Source organism: Bos taurus, chromosome X (assembly GCF_002263795.3).
Source record: "Bos taurus isolate L1 Dominette 01449 registration number 42190680 breed Hereford chromosome X, ARS-UCD2.0, whole genome shotgun sequence".
Taxonomy (NCBI): Eukaryota; Metazoa; Chordata; class Mammalia; order Artiodactyla; family Bovidae; genus Bos; species Bos taurus.
The window spans coordinates 111,512,677-111,535,852 of NC_037357.1; the positions used below are offsets into that span (position 1 = coordinate 111,512,677).

Genomic DNA, 23,176 nt, shown 5'->3' on the forward strand with positions numbered 1-23,176 from the left:
TTATTTCTTTGCAAAGGGAAAACATTTTTATTTTTCAAAAAGTATGGTGAAAATCCTCTATCCCATTTACCATCTGCGCTAACATCCCCAAACATTAAATTTTAACTCCAGAAATATACTTACGAGATGAATCCCTAGAAGTAAGAGTTCTGGGTCAAAGGTTATATGCGTATGGTAAATATTGCCCAAATTGCCTTCCACGGGCGGTACACCAACACATACATCCCATGTGTAAGTCTGAGTTTCCCACAGCCTTGGCAGCCTAGTGTGTTTCAGACTTGGGTTTAATTTGTCCATACAGTATTTGGAAGTTTCAGATCTCTCATTGTGACCAAAGAGTAACTTCTTTTTCCATGTTTAAAATCCATTTGTGTTTTCTTTTTTTTTTGCTTTTCCACAAAGTGCCCTTAACTTTTGTCCTGTGTTCTTTTTGGTTGTTGGCCTTCTTCTTACTAATTTGCAGGAGCTCTCTTTATGGGCTAGGAAATTAATATGTTATCTGAGATATCTGTCACAAATTTTTGTTTCATTTTTTGTCATTTTTCCTTTTACTTTGCTTTTAGATTTTTTCACCATGCATAAGTTTCTGATTTTTATATAGTCCAATTTACTAATGTTTTTTATTTTTAATTAAAGATGACTTGAGGATTAAAATTAATTTAAGATTAACTTGAGGATAAAATTACATGCTTTTATGTTATTGACTAGTCTGGACATGTTTTGCTTCTTACATTAAGAAAAAATGAAATTAATCCTGAGTCTGGAAATTGTTTTTCTTGCATTCAACTGATATTTATTGAAGATCTATCATGTGTAGGAATCTAGTTATTAAATTAAATGTAAATAATAAATTAAATAGTATAATGTAAATGCTATGATAGTGGGAAGCATAGGTTTCTGGGGATATGTCCAGTATAGTTTCCATAACTAAGCTGAAAACTCCTTGTGCCCCATAATCTCACTGTAAGCAATCCTTTAATTATTCCAGATGTTAGATCTCACCCATTGCATTGTTTATGTCAGGGATGGTTCTATCTCTATAACCAGGAAGGGATGAGTTGGGAGTATGAGAAGGAAACCAACTATCTTAGCTAAAGGTTACTCAGATTTCTGCACATAACTATAAAGCCTAAATGAAACATGAACTATTTTGTAATCAGATATAAAAGTGAGTTCACACTCGATTTTAGAGATTTTAGGAATGTATTATGGCTTTTATCTCCAGTAGCGTTGGAATCTAGTGACTCTTAAGTGCTGTGCATTGAAGCAATAAAATGCTTTTTACATTTACCTGTGAGTAGAAAATGATCCAATAAAAATAAGCTGTTTAGTTCCCTCCTTAGAGATGCTGGAAAAGATAAGTTGAGGGTATTATTAGATGATATATGCATGGTACTAGGATTTGTGATATCAGCTGTCACACACTCACATTCACATACATGTACAAATATAGTTCAGCACCATAGATGTCCTCATGAAATCCATATAGGCTTTGATCTAATACTACATTTACTTGGTTTTATAGCAGGATACAAGTCAGACAAAGCCGATACAGCCTCATGATTCATTATGCATGCCAGACATTCCATGCTACCCACACATGTTGCTTCTTTTGACTCATCCACACAGGGAAAAGCTGCCAGGGATGAAAACCAGAGTTTATGCAGGTCACTTAATTTATTTTTTCACTTTTCTTCAGATTAAAAAAAAAATCTAACCAATTTTACTTTAAATATTTAGAGAAAGAGAAATGTTATGAACATTAGTAATCCACTTTACTGAAACACAGGTTCAACCCCTGGGTCAGGAAGATCGCCAGGAGAAGGAAATGGCAACCTACTGCAGTATTCCTGCCTGGAAAATCCCATGGACAGAGGAGCATGGCAGGTTACAGTCCAAAGAGTCGCAAAAGAGTCAGATAGGACTAAGTGACTAAGCAACAGCAATAGCAATCCATTTTAGTATCAGATGATTGTATTAGAAATATACTTTTTGGTATCTCATTTCATTTATTTGCAGTATAAATGAGCTTCCCTGGTGGCTCAGAGGTTAAAGCCTCTGCCTGCAATGTGGGAGACCTGGGTTCAATCCCTGGGTCAGGAAGATCCCCTGGAGAAGGAAATGGCAACCCACTCCAGTATTCTTGCCTGGAGAATCCCATGGATGGAGGAGCCTGCTGGGCTACAGTCCATGGGGTCGCAAACAGTCAGACATGACTGAGCGATTTCACTTTCACTTTAGAAGCCACATCCTCTATTTCCCTGCTGTACTTTACTCCATTTTAGTCATATAGGCCCATGGGCCATATTTCAACTCCCAGCTTCTTCAATCCAGGCGTAGTTCCATATAAGAAACAAGCCAGATACAGGATTTCCCATTCATTGTAAAGTTCATGTCCCAAGAAAACATTGTTGTGGAAGTCTAAGGTTAGTCCCAGGCTGTCCTACATCAGCCCAGGCTAGATGTTAGCCTATTATTCATGCATTTGCATGCATTTTGCACAATATATACAAATGTAGTCATAATACATTTCAGCTCTTTGCATCAGGTGGCCAAAGTATTGTAACCTCAGCTTCAGCATCATTCCTTACAATGAATATTCAGGGTTGATTTCCTTTAGGATTGACTAGTTGGATCTCCTTGCAGTCCAAGGGTCTCTCAAGAGTCTTCTCCAACACCACAGTTCAAAAGCATCAATTCTTCGCCACTCAGACTTCTTTATGGTCCAACTCTCACATCCATACATGACTACTGGAAAAACCATAGCTTTGACTAGATGGAACTTTGTTGGCAAAGTAATGTCTCTGCTTTCTTAATATGCTATCTAGGCTTGTCATAGCTTTTCTTCCAAGAAGCAAGTATCTTTTAATTTCATGGCTGCAGTCACCATCTGCAGTGATTTTGGAGCCCAAGAAAAGAAAATCTGTCACTGTTTCCATTGTGTCCCCATCTGTTTGCCATGAAGTGGTGGGACCAATGCCATGATCTTCACTTTTTGAATATTGAGTTTTAAGCCAGCTTTTTCACTCTCCTCTTTCACTTTCATCAAGAGGCTCTTTAGTTCCTCTTTGCTCTCTGACATAAGGGTGGTATCATCTGCATATCTGTTATTGATATTTCTCCTGGCAGTCTTGATTCCAGCTTGTGCTTCATCCAGCCTGATTTCACATGAGGTACTCTGCATATAAGTTGATCAAGTATTATAATGTAATGTTATATTTGAAGATTGCATTATATTATAATGTATATATTATACTACATTATATTACATATTACATTATATATAATATCATATTTCATTATAATGTAATGTTATGTTAGAAGAATATTATTTATAATATCATAAGGAATTGCTATTGCAAGTTCACACTCTTTCTTCCTGTGTACCTGTTTTAGCCCTTAAAAATCTGAAGAAAAAGGCTTTACTCTTACTTTTCCTGGCTCTCTGCTTACACTTGAGCTTGGGCAATAATCACTAATGATTTTCTTATCATTTACTGTCGTGCAGAATATTGCTCTCTTTTTCTCTGTTATTTTTAGTTGGAGGATAATTGCTTTACAACGTTGTGTTTGTTTCTGCTATACAACAATGTGAATCAGCTATAAGGATACATGTGTCCCCTCCCTCCCACCCCACCCCCATTCCACCCCCTAGGTCATTGCAGAGCACTGAGCTGAGCTCCCTGTGTTATCCAGTAGCTTCCCAGTAGCTCTCTATTTTACATACGGTAGTGTATATATGTATATGGTACTCTCTCAATTCACCCCACCCTCTCCTTCCCCTCCACGTTCACAAGTCCATTCTCTACGTCTGCATCTCTGTTTGCTCTGGACTATTTGCATGGGTTACTTTATTTAATCCTACTGTGACCCTATCAAGTGAGTTCTACCATTGCCCCCATTCTGTAGAGGAGGCTTTGGGAGTTAAAACCTGACCATAATGTATGAAAAGGACAGAACCACGATCTGAAACCAAGCAGCTTAACTCTAGACCTTATGATGTTGAACAGCATACCACACTGCTCCCCAAGTTATTTAAAATTTTCAATCCAGGACAAAATTATAGAATGTTATAAAGTTGAGATAATAGTATCGATGTGACAGATTTGTTGGGCACATTAAAGAAGATATTAAATGAGAAACTTCTAAATGTGTTTTTTGGCACTTAATAAAAATTGCTGATAATCATTCCATTATAATTTAATTCAAATGTATTTTACTTTCTATTTCCACTCATCTGATTCTGTTTTACTTGGTTATATTAGAGCTCGCAAACTACAGTTCACAAAAACGCTTACATCACCAGTTTTCTTTGTAGATGAAAGAATTTCCTTGTACAATTTTCCTGACCATAAAAGAACATTAGAAGCAAGTATAAAGAGAGAGTATCTGGCATATAATATACAAGACACCATTACATTAATGAATGAGTGGAAAAATGAAGAATACAGTTTTTTGCTTTCATTAGTCAGAGTTGGGTGCGCATTTGTGTGGCTGTGTGTTTTGAATTTAAAAAAGAAAGGTTTGTTGCCTTCAAAGCATAGAATTTTTGGAAAGATTATTAATCAATGATTTGTCATACATGAATTAAATCCTAACATATAATACGTGTAAGTCATCAATATTATGCTGTTAAAATACCAAATTCAGTAAATTTCTATAATATTTCATAACAGTAGTTTTTGAAAATATTTATTTTTTTAATTTAAATCATGAATCTTTTATTTTTTTTTATTTCCTTGTAGGTTTCTAGGAGTTTACCTGAGAAACAGGGAGAAATTGAGGCTCACATAAAAGACCTTGGACAGCTTGAAGAGCAATTAAATCATCTGCTTCTGTGGCTGTCTCCTATTAGGAGTCAGTTGGAAATTTACAACCAACCAAATCAGACAGGACCATTTGACATTAAGGTAAGGATTTCTTGCACTAAACATTATTTTTCAAGAGTGGGAATATCGCTGACATAAATCTCTCATTTGTTATCATCATCGTTGTTGTTAACTTAAAAGGATGTTCATAACCTACAAATTGAGAGTTATGTTTATTCAGTGGAAATTTTTAGGACTTAAGCCCAGGAGGCAGCATCTCGAGTAACCCTGAGACAACTGCTCTAAGGAGGTGAAGGAAAGAGCCAGATTATATAGAAGTTTTGCAACAAAGGGCAGGTAGTCTGCAAATCAAAAGATTATTGTCAAAAACAGGAAAACCAGATATTTCAAGTTAAGAAATTTAGCACTTTTCTATGTATGGGAAGATGCAAGAGTTTGGGCACATTGAAATCATTCCTTTGCTAAGGACCTCAGCTCTCTGGGGCCAGTATCCTGTATTTTCATATCCTGAGTTTCCTCAGGACTCATCATAGGGAGTGGATACGAGATGACAGGTATTCTTTTCATTCTTGAATGTAGTAAGAGCTCACCGGCTGGCCCACCTTGGACAGGAGTTGCTGGTGACTGTGACATGCTTGTTTATTGATATGGCAGGAAATATTCCAATTTTAATTTTTATAATGCTGTTGTTGCTGTTCAGTTGCTCACTTCTGTCTGACTCTTTGTGACCCCATGGACTGCAGCACTCCAGGCTTCCCTGTCCTTCAGTATCTCCCAGAGTTTGCTGAAACTCATGTCTATTAAGTCGGTGATGCCATCCAACCATCTCATTCTCTGTCGTCTTCTTCTCCTCCTGCCCTCAGTCTTTCCCAGCATCAGGGTCTTTTCCAGTGAGTTGACTCTCTGCATCAGGTGGCCAAAGTATTGGAGTTAGCTTCAGCATCGGTCCTTCCAGTGAATATTCAGGGTTGCTTTCCTTTAGGATTGACTGATGTGATCTCCTTGCTGTCCAAGGGACTCTCAAGACTCTTCTTCAGCTGGTGAAAGCATATTTTATATACACATATATATTCTTTATATATGCATATATATATAATGTTAATTATAGTAATAATAATATTATTATTACTTGACTAGCATTTTTAGTTTTTTCTTCTGGCATTTACTAGCAATAATGTTTCATTAAACTCATATCACTAGAATGTCTTCATCATGTTTATTATTATAATCCACTTTCCATCCCTACTTTAATTGTACTTAACATATGTCTGTAGACTCCTTATCTAAAACTGAAGTCATTTTGAAGACAAAGTGCCTACAAAATAAGTATCAGCTCATTAGTAGACATTATAAAACCCTCTCAGACTTATTCCAGTTTACCTTTCTATCCTCTCTGCCAACTACATCCTCTTGTATTCAAGACATAACAAATGATATATCATTCTCTGTATGTGGTTTCATGCCATGCCTGTTTTCTTGAATGCCTCGTACTTACTCCTAGTAGAGTGAAAAACCCTTTTAGAATTGCTTATAAACCCCTGTATCTATCTCTTACAGCCTTTGTACAGTGATTGGCACTTAAATTTTAGAAACCTGAGTATCTCATCACACTCTTCTTTGAATTCAGAGGGTGTCTACTTACTTATCTCCCTTGTCCCATTCATTTCTGAACACTCCTATCTCAGGGCTCAGTGCATGGTGGTAACTTGTTAGCATTTTAAAATCAGTGAATAAAAATATTAATGAGGTACCCAGAATGGTAATGAGATGGTCTAAGAAAGCTTAGGGATCCAGACAAACACATCATCGTCTCCTCCTTTCCATGCCCCTGTACACACTGATTGTTCTTTCTTTTCTCCCTTCCCAAGAGCCCATTTCAAGGATTTGTCCCAAATATAATTCCCTACTTTTGCATCTCCTATGGGCCAACAACATTAAGTACCCAATCACATAAACCAATTCACTTCAAAGCACAATCCATAAATTAATGTAATGATGGGCATTTTCAGACTAAATAAGTTAAATAATATCTTTGAGTCAATTGCTTCATTGACTCAAATTATTAAGTGTATTTACTTTCCAGGATTATAATAACCTAATGTTTTTATCTCCATCTAGTTGGTCTTTTGGTAGGAGATAAGGATAAAAGCAAGTGTGAGGATCTTTTAGAGAGATATAATGAACATTTAGGAAGGATGGAACATTTAGGAATGAGGAAAGCAGAGAGATATAGAAAGGTTTGCCACAACTAAAATGAGTTATATTGGGTTGGCCAAAACCCAAATAAACCTTCGGATCAACCCAATATTTGCAAAGTGCACTGCATTACTTTTACCTTTCTTCTTCCTGACATGTTTACATCTCCCATTCTGATAGCTACCCCCAAGAGCAGATGGTATTGTAAGTCACAGGTAGATATCATTTCACCCATGCAAAACCCAGGCTGCTCAACCGGTGGCATGGTCTTGGGTTCAGTTTGACAATTATATTCAAGTCACAATAGGCTTGATCCAGAACAAATTTAGGTAGATTTAAGAAGGTATACTGGAGAAGGAAATGGCAACCCACCCCAGTACTCTTGCCTGGAAAATCCCATGGACGGAGGAGCCTGGTAGGCTGCAGTCCATGGGGTCACTAAGAGTTGGACATGACTGAGCAACTTCACTTTTCACATTCATGCATTGGAGAAGGAAGTGGCAACCTACTCCAGTGTTCTTGCCTGGAGAATCCCAGGGACGGGGAGCCTGGTGGGCTGCCGTCTATGGGGTCACACAGAGTCGGACACTACTGAAGCGACTTAGCAGCAGCAGCAAGAAGGTATACAGGACAAAGTAACAGCATAGCCAGTATAATGATGACACAGTGGAGGTCTTGACACCAGGGTGCGGCTTCTGATGAACCCGTCACCCTGAACTTGGGTCATGTGTGGTCAAAGGGATAAGACTGGATGAGTGCAAAGCACATCACATTTTAAGTCGTCAGTTCTGGCCTCCTTTCAACTCTTCCACCTAGCTAGCACCTGGTGTCCTCAGAGGTATTTCTCTAGCGCCCATTCTCCAGTTCAACTGTATCTCATCAATACTGATTTGTTATTACTCAGTAAATAATCTCAACAAAGAAGAACAGTTGAATAATAACCTCAGCCAGATTATCAATTATCTTGGATCAAGTTGTCCTTAAATATCTCTTGTTAGTGTAACAAGAGGAAAGGCCATCAACTCGTCATTCCTCACCAGAAATAGCTTTTTGGAACTCATAGATAAAAGCACATTCCTTCACTTTTAAATATTAATCTGTGGTGGAAATGTGCTTCTTCAGTAAAATGATGAAAAATATATTCAATACGAGCTCTCTACATGGAATATATTTAAGAGAAAAGATAACAAAATCATCTGATACAAATGGATATTGTTGACTCAACCAAAGTAACTTTTATCCCAGTGTGTGTACATCAGAATGGTTCACAAATATGAAAAACTTTCATTGGGTCTTTGTCCATGGCCCATAGGTTCCTGCCAAATGGGCCCCTGCAGTTTAGCATGAAAGCTACTCTCAGCTGTGTTAATCACTTTCCTTTATTAAAACTCCAAGACACCACTCTCACTGCTGTGTATAGTTTCAGAGAGTCATGATATTTGCCCTCCTGCAGCTCAGTCTAAATCACTGAAGGGAAAGGCAGCTGCTTTTTCCCTGGCAGGAAAACTGCTTGGCTTCAGCCCTCTGTGCATATCCTGAGTTTTTCATCTCTGAAGTGTAGATTTCAAAAATATTCCTTTAGCCATTTTCTTCTGCTTGTGGATATATCCAAGGCAGAAAAGATCATAAAATCATATATATGATGACTTGAAAGGTTCTTCCCATAATTCTCAGACCCCTAACTTGTAATCAAGACATAGAGACCTGTGTGAATAATTTACTAACCAACCTAGTTCTTTATTTCTCTTTGTCTAGCTTCTATCTATATTCACTGTCTAATAAATGATTTATGAAGATTGCATGGAGTTCTTCTGTTAAAAGATGTGTGATTTTAATCTGTACAGCTTGCTATAGCCCTCTGATTAAAGAAATTAAACTTTTTTTCAGTTAAAGAATTAGGGGGAAAATGGACTTGGCTTAATTTCAAACTGCTGGAAACCAAAAAGTTTGCAAATAGCTTTGAGGACATGCCCATTTTTTTAATACAGAGAAAGAACTTTAAAAAATATCTTGGGAATGAGTTAATGCAAAGAAAGTAGGCGCACAAGCACCCTCTACTTCGTAAATTTAAGCAAAATTTCCTTGTCTGGCCATGGTGACTATGGCTACCTCTGAAACAAAGAGCCTAAAGCCTTGCCATCTAGGGCATTTGTTTTCTCTAGTCAAACTCTGAGCACCTGTTAGAAAAATATGCAATATCCTCTGAGAGCCTCAGTTTTGCCTGCTTGGCACTTCATGCTTATTGATGAAATGCAGCTAGCTGTGTAATGAAACCCAAATAAAAAAAGCCTTAAGGGCTCTGTTCTAATACATTGTTTATGCTGGTGTGAAAATTGACTGCACATCGCTTGGTTTGTGCAATTTACTCCCGAAATATTCCTATTCAGGAAATCCTGCAAATAGCAATATTCATCTTGAAAATCACCTCACAGAACCCTTAGCAAGCTGAGAAACATAATCAATGAGATCGTGATGTAGAGGGCGAAAATTAGGCATAATCACAACCCTTTCCCATCAGTCAGCCTACTAGAAGGCATGACTTTGAATTTTGATTTTCAAATGTACTCTCTAGTTAGACACAAAATATGTTGATTTTCGGTTTCAGAAATGATAATTGAATGCTAATAACCAGGAACCAGTTAAAATTTCTATAGTGGGTCTTATGCTTTTAATCTTTAATGAATACTTTCAGTAATGACGTGGAGATATACTACTTATTTGACGTGAAACTGCCTAACTACTGTTTTCCAAACTTTTTATTAAAATAGGAGGTGGGGGAACATATAATTTTATGTTGCCTTACTGACTGAATTATGCACATATTGATGACAGGGAGGGTTCCCCCCCTTTGAAATTACTTTCCACCTGTGACCCATTAAAAAGCATGACAATGTTGTACTGGCTCTCCCTTACCATGTAAGACACTTAGTTGTCTATAAGGTCAATTTCACGCTGAAAAATACCAAAGGACACAACTGTATTGATTGAATGTTAAAGTATCTGAACACCAAAATTCTTTGCATGTGTTCACATTGCTGTTAGTATTATCAAAGAAAAATTGCATAGGACAACTTAACGTGAAAGTAAGATTTTATTCAAGTCTTTTTCAGTAGGGGAGAGGGAGTGCACTCAACGCTCTTGAAAGAAAAGGCAAGAAAGATTTTAAGCATTGAGATGAGCTAGGGGAGAAGTACTAGAGGACATTAACTGGGAGGCTGATTTTTTTGATTAGGCTAGTGTTTGCTAGTTGTCACTTATTGAAGGTAAACTACTCTGCTGCCACAGAGAATGGGTGTTAGAGTACTATCCTGGATATTTAACATTGTAAAAGGATGGCTCCAAGGTCCTTACAAAGGATATTCCTGGGTTCTAAAATATTTACGTCTCAAAAAGGCAGAAAATAAATTTACAATAGAAAGTTTTCTTTTTTCTTTTTTTTGTTTTTTTTTTAGTTTGAAGAAAGTAGTTTATGGACAGATATAACTGTATATAATAGTTTGAATAAAGAAACTTAGTTTAAAGACATTTTATCAGCACTATGAAACATACTATTTACTATAGAATATTATTAATAAATAGTACTCCTGTTTATAAGAACTATAAAATAGTACACTCATTATAACACTATTTTGTAAAGTCATAAATAACTGAAGAAACCCACCATCCATTGTTGTTCAGTCACTAAGTTGTGTCCAACTTTTTGCGACCTCATGGACTGCAGCACGGCAGGCTTCCCTGTTCTTCACTGTCTCCCAGCATTTGCTCAGTCTCATGTCCATTGAGTCAGTGATGCCATCCAACCATCTCATCCTCTGTTTCTCCTTTCTCCTCTTGCCCTCAATCTTTCCCAACATCAGAGTCCTTTCCACTGAGTCGGCTCTTTGAATCAGGTGGCCGAATTGCTGGAGCTTCAGCATCAATCCCTCCAACAAATACCCAGTGTTGATTTCCTCTAAGATTGACTGGTTTGATCTCCTGGCTGTCCAAGGGACTCTCAAGAGTCTTTTCTAGCACCATAGTTCCAAAGCATCAGTTCTTCAGTGCTCAGCCTTCTTTATGGTCCAACTCTCATATCCGTACATGACTACTGAAAAAAACATAGCTTTGACTGTATGGACCCGTATTGGCAAAGTGATGTCTCTGCTTTTTTAATACACTAGCTCTAGATTTGTCAGAGCTTTACTTCCAAGAAGCTAGCAGCTTTTCATTTCATGGCTGCAGTCACTGGCTACAGTGATTTTGGAGCCCAGGAAAATAAAGTCTGTCACTATTTCCATTGTTTTCCCCATCTATTTGCCATGAAGTGATGGGACCAGATGCTATGATCTTCTGTTTTTGAATAATAAGTTTTAAGCCAGCTTTTTCACTCTCCTTTCAACCTCATCAAGAGACTCTCTAGTTACTCTTCACTTTCTGCCATTAAAGTGGTATCATATGCATATGTGAGGCTATTGATACTTCTCCTGGCAGTCTTGATTCCAGCTTATGATTCATCCAGCCTGGTATTTCACATGATGTAGTCTTCATAAAGTTAAATAAGCAGGGTGACAATATACAGCCTTGACATGCTCCTTTCCTAATTTTCCATGTCTGATTCTAACTGTTGCTTCTTGACCTGCATACAGGTTTCTCAGGAGACAGGTGAGCTGGTCTGGTATATCATCTCTTAAAGAATTTGTAATATATAGCTCAGTTGGTAAATAATCTGCCTGCAATGCAGGAGACCCCAGTTCAATTCCTGGGTCAGGAAGATGCCCTGGAGAAGGGACAGGCTACCTACTCCAGTATTCTTGGGCTTCCCTTGTGGCTCAGCTGGTAAAGAATCCACCTGCAATGCAGGAGCACTGGGTTTGATCCCTGGGTTAGGAAGATCCCCTGGAGAAGGGAAAACCTACCCTGGACTGTATAGTCCATAAGGTCACAAAAAGACAGATATTACTGAGCAGCTTTCATTCACTAAAATGTATTACATTTAGACCAAAATATGATATAAAATTAAATATAAGAAAGTCAGTGTTATTCACAGGATTTCATGTGAAAGAAGAGAAAATTTACGGATTATGTGCTTTAAAAGATTCCTTTGAAAGTTTTCTAAAGTAAATGTGCAAAGGAAAGAGATGCAGTCCTATGATCAGGAAGAAACCTATCTAATTTTTTTTTTTCTGTAAATTTTAATCAAGCTAAAGGAGCATGTTACAGCCATCTTTCTCAGTTCCTTTTGTGTTCAAGGAAACTAGGTTTCTGATTGAATAACTTAGGCAAACTAGTCCATGTCGTTCATTTTAGAAGTATTCTGTTGTTGAAAGACCAGTTGAACTGACTTTGAGACTTGGGTGTAGAGAATATTTGCAGAATGGTGTAAGCAATCGGTGTTTAATAAGGGAGATTTTCATGCAAGTAAGAAGAAGAAAGATTGTCAGAGCAGACTTTAAACCAAGTTCTGAGGCCAGAAGGTAGCCACTTAAGAAAATTCCTAGATGTTATGCTAGGAGCATTTTTAGATAATGGAGTGAGGATAGCAGAGGCCATTTGATGTATGTCTTTGTTTGCAGTTTGAATGTTTTTGGTGATGGCACAGACATCAGAGAGGTTTTAGTAAGATTGTCCGCAGTCATGGTTATTTCCTGGGGCAAAGAATGAAAGATGTGGGAGTTCTGGTGGACTTCTGAGTAGCCCATACAGCAGCAGCTCTAGGCGTGAAGATTGTCCATACATAATCTACTGTGCTGATGAGTCTTTTGAAGTATATATCAAGTTATTCAGCTTCAGCTCTCAGAGCTTCTTTAGACCCTAGGGGGAAAATTTTAGCTCCAAGACAATCTAGACTCTCAATAGCGATTTGGACAGTCAGCTTTTAGTCTTCAGTCATGCCAAGACAGGAGAATGGGAGAAAAATCGAATACATTAATTTGGAGAGTGGTGGCCAGACATTGAAGGAAATGAGAATAATTGAAATTTGGTCATAACTGACAAAATGTGTCAGACAGCAGGATCCAGTACAATCTACATTTAGATAGCAAAATCATGTACTTTCAAAAGAAAAGTAAAATAGCTAAAGACATTGAAGAGGACCAGAATCTAATTACCCACAAAGGTGTGCTATAGTTTTATATCAAAACATACTAATTTTCCATATAGTAGCCTCCCATTTGATCAAAGATACTCAGAGTAAGATTATTCTTGTTTACAAAATAAGGCTGGGCTCTTTTATTACATAGATGGAGCAGGAATAATAATTTACCACATAGGCTCTTTAAAGTTTGTTTTGCTGAATATTTTCATAAGGAATTTCAGATTTGACTTTTTAAAAGTTTCATAGGATTAAGAAGCCAAACCAAGAATTTGACATCAGATTTTACCTGCCATGGCTATAGATTTGGGTCAATTCTTCTATTTTCGAAGTCCTTTAAATATCCTAAGGTCTCTTGAGACTGCCAGGGAGTGACATTCCTCATTTATCTATAAGACTGGATGTCCTGTAAGCCAGGTACTAGGCCAGATTTTCCAAGAGGGCTTTGTAAGTGTGGGCTCCATAAAATAAACTGGTTTTCCAAAACTGTCAGGTCATATCTGACTCTATGCACATCGTTCTTAAATATGACATTTCAGTCAATGTCTTGGTTATATAATCAGTTTTCTCAACTATGTCGTGTTACAAGAAGGACAGATTCTTATTAAACCTATGCAAATAAATATATTGCCATGAATGTAAGAATACTTGATAAGAGTTTCTGAGTTCTGGAGGGATCAGGCAGGGAGAAAAGATAAATGTTTCATTTCTTTTCACAGAAATGTAATCTACTAAATTGCTATGAGTTATAGATAGCTTAAGGAAAAAAGAAAAAAGGAATTCTTTATGTTAAGAAAGTGGAACATTAAAACATCAACCATATTTCCAAAAATAAAAGCCCTAATCAAATCATCCTTAATCAACTCATTCAGTTCTATGTAATTGATTCTTGTTTTACTCGCTCTCGGGTTAGCAGTTTCCTAAAACCCATTAGCTTCTCCACTCAAGTTCTGGAATTCCTGACTCAGTCCAGTGGTATGGGTCACAAAGTTATTTAAGCAAGGCTATCAGAAGTCTGTGTCCTAGAGTACCTGGCATAGTCCTTCCCAAGCGTTTTAGAGACAGTCCCTTTTTCTTGAAGAAAAGCATTCTGGCCTGAAACTGACAGGAAACACTTTCAGGGAAGCCTCAGAATAAAACAACAGATATCTGTAAATGACAAAAGACTTCAAATAATCATGGTTAAAGACCTGATGAAAGTTCATTTGACAAGGAAATTTTGTGATTTCTGTGGTACACACCATTTTAATGTAATAACTGAAATTATGACTGATAACATGCTGCCATTGTCTAATATTAGGCAGAGCAGTACCAGGATATATCATGAACAAGGAGCATTAACAAATTTCTAGGAAGTTCATATAAGTACTGAAATATTTAGGTTAATAACATTTGACCCATACAAATACAACCTAAGGAATTATCTCTTCCTATTTGATGATATGCCACATGCAACTCAATGTACCACATAAACCTAATTATTTTTAATCTCTTTATTTTTAGAAGGTTAGAGAATAAATCCTTTGAGATTTTCAAAGCAGCTTAAGATCATGATTTATTTAGGATTTGATTTGTGGAAGGCAAAACATTAAAGGTTGTCAAAAATGTGAAAAGTTTTGCATACATGGAGAACCAGGATCATAGGACACTAAAACAATGCTTGACTACTTATTTAACCAAAGTGACAATAAAAGATATCAAAAATAAACATGATTGTAAGAGACTTTAGCTCTTTCAAAAGTGAGATACTTCAATTCTCTTAAATAATCACGGACATGATAAAATCAACATAAAGTACAAGAAACTATTCTAAGACACAGAATCATTATTGCCTAGGTGGATTGCTCAAAAAGTAAAGAAAAACTTTTTATAAGCTCTTATTATACTGATGATGAAGCTTAAACTCCAATACTTTGGCCACCTGATGCAAAGAACTGACTCATTTGAAAAGACCCTGATGCTGGGAAAGATTGAAGGCAGGAGGAGAAGGGGACGACAGAGGACGAGATGGTTGGATGGCATCACTGTCTCAATGGACATGAGTTTGAGTAAATTCCAGGGGTTGGTGATGGACAGGGAGGCCTGGTGTGCTGCAGTCCATGGGGTTGCAAAGAGTCGGACACGACTGAGTGACTGAACTGAAGTTCTTATTAAGAACAGGCAAATAATATAGAAAACTTTGTCATTTTAATAAAGAGAAATTAAATTCTAGTTTTTTATTAGTATGTTGTTGGTACTAAAATAATTTTTTAAAACGTTTAAAAATATATCCATCCAATCATAGCCACCTTTGACCACATGACATAAAATTTTTCCATGTCTATTCACATTTTGTCCTACACTTCCCCTTTTCCTTCTGGAACAGTCATTTTTCCTTAGGACAGCATCATTCCCTTCTTGCTTAACAAAAACACATGCAATATACCTGGTATGTGCATACAAAGTTGTTTATCTTTGACATTATTGTTTCTAGACATTATATATATAATATATATATATAGTTTTAGTCATTGGTAAATTTTATTTTACAAAGAAAACTAGAAGCAGATAAATTTGAACTGTCACATACTAGCATTTTTTGCAGACTAGCAAAGCTTATGAAAATAAATTGAGGTTACCTGCTCAATAGGAGAGCTAAAACTTCCCACTAGTAATTGTGGGAGGAGACTTTGAAGATTTTCTTTGGACCTAATATGTAATCTTGTGGAGGTTGTGGACTAAAACTTCAGCGACTGACTGAAGTTATGACACAGGGCTATCTGGGTGTCTCCAAAGCCCATCTGAGTATATAAAATATCCAGTTTGTTTCTAAGTAGACTATTCAGCTTCAGGTGATTAATTTGGGGGTTCCTAAGTCCCTTGTGAGCCCCCTGTAGAGGCAGGGAGTGTATAGTTTAAACGACGCTAGGGAGTTGAGAGAATGGAGTGGCAAAGGAGAAGCCTGACACAAATGGACAGAGGGTGGACAGCTCAAGGGAGCCAAAAAGAAGGTACAGGGCAGTAGAAGGAGAACAGAGTAGTGAAGATGTTGGGAACAGAGAGGTCTTAGAAGAGCCAGTTCAAGGAGATCATAAGTTTCTCAAAGAGGTCAATTGAAAATTCCAAATTATCTTTAGTAAAACCATGCCAACAAGGAGAGAAGCAGACAGCTCCATAGCAGTAGTCTTCAGAGTAGGAGAATCAGAAGACAGAATTTTTCCTGGAGAAGGGAAGAACCACAGTAATGGCAATAAGGAAAGAAAATTCAAATGAGATCTCTACAGAGAAAGAGTACTCTAAATACCAAAGGACTGAAGCTCAACCAAATGAGATCTCATTGAGAATTTTCCATGTTCTAAACCAAGGATAGCTTTCAAACAAGTAAGCCTGGGATTCTAACCCAGCCTTAAAAGTATACTCAGAATCTAAAGAATCAAAATCTGTCCTTGCCATGCTTCCAAAGATTGTCATCTGGAGCACTGGATTTTGAGATGGACTTATCAATGGATCTTCAGTCAATCACTCAGGAGTGTGGAATTCTCCAGGTAAGAGTAATGGAGTGGCTAACCATTCCCTTCTCCAGGGGATCTTTCTGACCCAGGGATGGAAATCTGGTCTTCTGCACTGCAGGAGAGCCATCAGGAAAGCCCTTTCAGAGATTAATTTCTAGTTCATCCTGGGTCAGGAAGATCCCTTTGAGAAGGAACTGGCAACACACTCTAGTACTCTGGCCTGGAGAATCCCATGGACAGAGGAGCCTGGTGGGCTATAGTCCATGGTGTCAGAAAGAGTCAGACACAACTGAACCACTAACACACACACACAGTTCATTGTTTGGAGTAAGATAATTCACTTTCAAATAGTTAATCCCTTAGATAGATGTATACCAGCTCAGGTTAAATCAAGTAAGATATCTGATTTAGTTTCTTTTTATTTTTTAAGGGGTAATGTTGGGAAGGTGAGGAACAGCAAAGAGGACACTGACCTCTTAGCCTAGCAATCTTCCAATTCTCTTTCTTAGTTAAAAGTTTCAGTGTTTTCTATTAGTTTGGAAAGTATTTCTGTGGAATATGTCTTGAAAAATAGTTAGTGGAACTTATTTGACAAAAACACAAGATATTCTCAGTTACCATGCAACTAGACAATTTTTCTGGAAATTTTTTTTAAAACCCTGAGTTTAGGTTGACTCTGGGGAAGAGTATAATTCTGGCTCTGATAAAACCTTGAAGATTGCTGGAGTTTGTGGGTACCATATTTGAATGAAATTAGGCATCAGCTTTTCTCTTTGAACTCTGGGCTATCAGAATTCTTCCTCTTACTTTCCATCTCTTCTACTCAATTCCAAAATCCATTGCTGAGCTGAAAGAGCTTGATAAGGGGAAGAAAAACAGAAAACCCAAGTTCAAATCCCATCTCAGACACTTACTGACATTATGCCATTGTTTCACTCATTTACCCTTCTTAACCTGGCTTTCCTCCTCATTGAAAGTGAAAACCAAGCCAATTTCCCTGGGGCACTATTGAATTAAGGTAGCACTGAGGTGGGAATACATTTTTCTAAGGCAATAGAAAAAGGCAGTGAATAGGACCTTCCTTTTGTAGCTGGAATTTTGATAAGAGCTCTTAAAAAGAAAGATCAAGCTTGCAAAATACCCCCTCTTTCAAAAGAAAGCAGCAAGTTGCCACTAGAAAACCACTCCAGAAAGCTTTCAGGTAGTCATGAGAGTTTCATCATTCACCAATCCAGATTGCCCACAGAAGTAGAAGATTCTAAACTTGGGAAGAATTTCTTGAATTGAGAATTTCTGGAACAGAGAATTCAAGTAGAACTAACAATTTGTTGGCCAAGAAGAAATAGGTGTGGCTTTTACGGTTCTCTTCCTTATGAGGGCAGGGAGGAGGTCAAATGCTCCCTGCCAAAACAAGGAAGAGAACTCCAAATGAACCTCTATTACAGTGGTATTCAGACCATTCTGCTTATAAAATTTAAAAAATATGAATAATTTGGAAAACTAAGTATCTGCTAGCACATTTTAAAGTTAACATCCATTTCCTTCCTTCAGTCCAGTTCAGTTGCTCAGTCGTGTCCGACTCTTTGCGACCCCATGAACTGCAGCAGGCGAGGCCTCCTTGTCCATCACCATCTCCCGGAGTTCACCCAAACTCATGTTCATCAAGTCAGTGATGCCATCCAGCCATCTCATCCTTTGTCATCCCCTTCTCCTCCTGCCCCCAATCCCTCCCAGCATCAGGGTCTTTTCCAATGAGTCAGCTCTTGGCATGAGGTGGCCAAAGTATTGGAGTTTCAGCCTCAGCATCATTCCTTCCAATGAACACCCAGGACTGGTCTCCTTTAGAATGGACTGGTTGGATCTCCTTGCAGTCCAAGGGACTCACAAGAGTCTTCTTCAGCACCACAGTTCAAAAGCATCGATTCTTCCACATTCAGCTTTCTTCACAGTCCAACTCTCACATCCATACATGACCACTGGAAAAACCATAGCCTTGACTAGATGGACCTTTGTTGGCAAAGTACTATCTCTGCTTTTTAGTATGCTATCTAGGTTGTTCATAACTTTCCTTCCTTCAGTTCAGTTCAGTCGCTCAGTCGTGTCCGACTCTTTGTGACCCCATGAATCACAGCACGCCAGGCCTCCTTGTCCATCACCAACTCCCAGAGTTCACCCAGACTCACGTCCATCGAGTCAGTGATGCCATCCAGCCATCTCATCCTCTGTCATCCCCTTCTCCTCCTGCCCCCAATCCCTCCCAGCATCAGAGTCTTTTCCAATGAGTCAACTCTTCACGTGAGGTGGCCAAAGTACTGGAGTTTCAGCTTTAGCATCATTCCTTCCAAAGAAATCCTAGGGCTGATCTCCTTCAGAATGGACTGGTTGGATCTCCTTGCAGTCTAAGGGACTCTCAAGAGTCTTCTCCAACACCACAGTTGAAAAGCATCAGTTCTTCGGCGCTCAGCCTTCTTCACAGTCCAACTCTCACATCCATACATGACCACAGGAAAAACCGTAGCCTTGACTAGATGAACCTTTGTTGGCAAAGTAATGTCTCTGCTTTTGAATATGTGATCTAGGTTGGTCATAACTTTCCTTCCAAGGAGTAAGCGTCTTTTAATTTCATGGCTGCAATCACCATCTGCAGTGATTTTGGAGCCCAAAAAAATAAAATCTGACATTGTTTCCACTGTTTCCCCATCTATTTCCCATGAAGTGATGGGACCGGATGCCATGATCTTCATTTTCTGAATGTTGAGCTTTAAGCCAACTTTTTCACTCTCCTCTTTCACTTTCATCAAGAGGCTTTCCTTCCTTGGCATATTGTAAATATTGACATTTAAAAAGTGTTCCATTACTCTTTAGAATGTATCCAGTAGAATCCAAATATCATAGCAATAGGATATATAACATTATCCACTTTTTAAAAAAATACAGAAAACAAGCACATTGTTAATAATGAGAAGTTCCATATCATTCCTCTTTCTTTTTTAAATCATATTTCCTTTTCACTTCCCCAAATAACATGCAAAGAGCTGTATCCTAATGTAATATATGTTTATTCTATAAAGTCTTTAACCACTCTTTCATGCTTCTATATGACAAATACACACTATGGTTTCAAATTCAGCATTTAAAACAATTTTATGTGACTGTAAGTTGCTAAGTATTTTTTAAAATCCTTTAGATTGAGTTATATCTACAACCATTAATAATAAGTAAACCTAGTAATAACCAAATTGCCTAAATATATGTAACTTTTGATGAGCAATTATTAGACACACCCAGTAGATTTTTGGAAATGACTCTATGAATGAAATGACTAAGTAAATGCATGATGGTACCTTGATTAAAAGAGGATTTCAATCGTTAATATTTTGAATTGTGTTCTGATTTGGCACAAATATGTCTTAGGTAAAATACGCCATTGAGATACATCAGACAAGTGTGCTTTTGTTTTGTAAAGTTGGAGCACTATTATTAACTAAAAAGTAGGAATGATAATTGATGTAATGTATGTACCACAGGAACAAGCCTAGGCAAATCCCTTGTAGAAGCTAAGAACTTGGAAACTGCTTCCACGAATGCCATCTATGCCCACATATCTCTAGGAAATGCTTTGTGTACCTCCAGGGGCATATGGCAGTCTGAAGAGTGCCACTCTAGGAGAAATTGAAATTTCTAGAAGAAATTCTATGAGAAGGGAAGAAGGGCAACTTAGTCCCTGGCTGGATACTTGTTAAACTCTCAAAACACTACCAAATTTATCTTACCACAGTCCCTGCCTTTAACCACTGCAGTATTCCTTACTCCAGCAATACTTGGATCATACTGTTGATTCATGCTGAATTTACTAATGTCGAAAATCACTAATTCTTTTTCCAGTTGACTTGTCCTCCATCTTGCCCTTGTGTCATCTACCTTTTTAACAGTTAGATGCAGGTCCATGAATACCTTTCCTGGCCCTACTCAAGCTTATCCACCTCGGTCCCTGACACTTAGGTTTGGTGCCTCCCATTACTGATCAAATCATGACCAAAGCAGAGAAGACACAAGAAACTCATTGCCAAGGAGAGGCAGCATCTGTATCTATTCTGTGTCTGTTTCTGGTTCATCTCTGGTGATTTCAGTTTCTCCATTTTTAGCGACAATATATCCATCTACTTGTGATCTCCTCTGCCTAGGTTCTCATTGTTCTGCCCTCTTACTACCCTACCCATTGATTCATTTCTCCAAGAAAGAAAATCTGTTCTTGACTCCAAACTGCTTAAAGCTTTAATAAATGTGTTAAGCCATTAATCCAGTTGAAGTAGAGATGGGGAGGTAATCTTCAGTTTCTGATTCTATCATACATTCCATTGCAATCTCTTAGGTTGTTTTCAACTTCAGGCTTCATATGTCTGCCTTCTACAACTTCATCTACATTGTGAAAACAAAGTTCTCCACTAGATCGAATCCTAAGGCAGAGCTCTTCAGCATATCAATAGAAACCTCCATTTTGACATCAAATTAAACCATTCATTTCCTTTGATTGTTCAGTTAGTTATCAAAGTCTAATTGCTTTATTGCCTTCATAGTGTTCCATTTTGTCTACAAATGGTCATCTGGAGATTTCATCAAAAATATTATACTGCTGATGTGCACATGAACTTTATTTTGCATATCCCTGATCAACCTCTCTAAGCAAAGGAAGACATGAGACTAAACTAATGAAATCTTCATTCAGCTAACAAACCATTTATTAACTACAGTGTCCTCCTATGTTAAGGTGACCCTCATTCTCAATTTGCTTAGAGATGAGTTGATGTATAAATATACCTCATTGAACTAAATGCAGTCAGTGAAGAAGCATTTACACTGTAATGTAGGGAGTACAGTTATAGGATGTTGTGATAGCCCAGAAGAGTGACACCTAACCTAACTGGGGTGTTATTTAGAGCACAGCTCTTCCATGTGGTCCCTTGATGAACAACAGCATCACCAAGAAGCTAGTTAGAAATGTAACTCCTTGGGCCTCTCCATAGACCTCTTGAATCAAAATAGATGGGAGTGAATATCAAGAAACTATTTTAACAAGCCCTCCAAAAATGCTTTCACTTACTAAAGTTTGGGAAGCTATGCTCCAAAGACAGTCTCCTGGGAGATATAATATCTAAACTGAATCTTTGAAAGATGAGTGGGAATTGATAAAGTGAAATGTGTGTGAGGAAAAGGAAAAGGGTTTCAGAGAGAAAAGGCAACAAGAACCAAGATATGAAAGTGATTAATGGTATGAAGTATGGGAAGAAAAAGAAATACAATGATATTAATATGTAAGCCCAGGCGTGTATTTCACTTTGAGGAGCTTGGACAGTATCTTTGAGAGATGTGGGAACTTTTAAAGAGAGGTGGCTGGCAAACGCTCAAATTTGAGGAGTGTCGCCAAAAAAGGAAAGCAGCCAGGAGATGACTGTGGTAGTTGAGGAGTAACATGGTCCTAGATGAGGACTTTGGTAGTAGGGGCAAACAGAAGATAATGTAAAGGAACTGTATTGACATTTGTACATATATAAAATAGGTCACTGATGAGAACCTACTGTGTAGCTCAGGGAACTACTCAGTGGTCTGAGATGACCTAAATGGAAGGGAAATCCAAAAACGAGGCTACATTTTTACATATAGCCGATTCACTTTGCTATACAGCAGAAACTAACACAACATTGTAAAGCAACTCTACTCCGATTTAAAAAGATAAAACTGTATTTCACATTGTTAATGGTGACCCAGTGATAAGCCATGAAATCAGCTTGATAAACAAGCTATTGTGTAGCACAATAAGAGGATTCCCAGGTGGCTCTAGTGGCAAAGAACCCACAAATATAATCACGTTTTTGTATTTATTATATGTGGTATGGGTATTTTGTAAAACTGTTGTTTTCATTTAAATATCATTTCATTTCTGTTTCTGATTTTAAGAGAATCTACATATCTGCATGGTCCTTTTACAAAAAAAGACTTAGTACTCTAGCAGTAAGCTCATACTGGGTCATTTATTCTAAGATTGAACACGAATGCATCCTTTAAGACAAACTTCAAAAGTGAGAGTTGTTTTCTTTGTTGAAAAAAATAATACTTTCTTGTGGTAAAAAATTCAAATCCTCCCTTGCATCTCCGTCTCTCAGCCATTCTGTTTCGCTCCCTTCAGCTACTGAAGTTATCAGTTTCTTCAGTAGCACTTCAAGGAGAGGGTGTGAGTGTATGAGTGTTTGTGTGCATATTCTTTCTTTTTCCTGTCTGCTTTAAAAAAATAGTTGATAGAATACTATAAACACTTTATGCAGTGTTTTTTCCCATTTAATGATCAAAACAATTATTTTCCATATTAGCACAAGAATGGTCTCATTTTTGCGGTTGTATACTATTGTATTCTAAGGATGTACCGTAACCCATTTGACCAACATTCAGGCTAATGAACATTTAGTTGATTTTCAAGTTTTATTCCTGCTACAATAATACAATGTATAACTTTAAGTTCATGTCATTTTTCACATAGCAAGGATCCCTATAGGATAAGTTCTTAGAAGTAAAATGACAGGGTCAAAATGATATCT

At 37.6% G+C, this 23,176-nt stretch overlaps 1 protein-coding gene across 10 annotated transcripts in view; it reads left to right on the forward strand.

Annotated features, from left to right (window-relative positions):
• The window catches only part of DMD (dystrophin), a 2,236,915-nt gene that overhangs the window by 1,444,830 nt on the left and 768,909 nt on the right, over positions 1-23,176 (forward strand). For all 10 annotated transcript variants that reach the window (XM_024988361.2, XM_024988358.2, XM_024988360.2 and 7 more), the window contains one exon: positions 4,746-4,910. In XM_024988361.2, the coding sequence (XP_024844129.1) occupies positions 4,746-4,910 (165 nt within the window). The remainder of the gene's footprint in view (positions 1-4,745; positions 4,911-23,176) is intronic.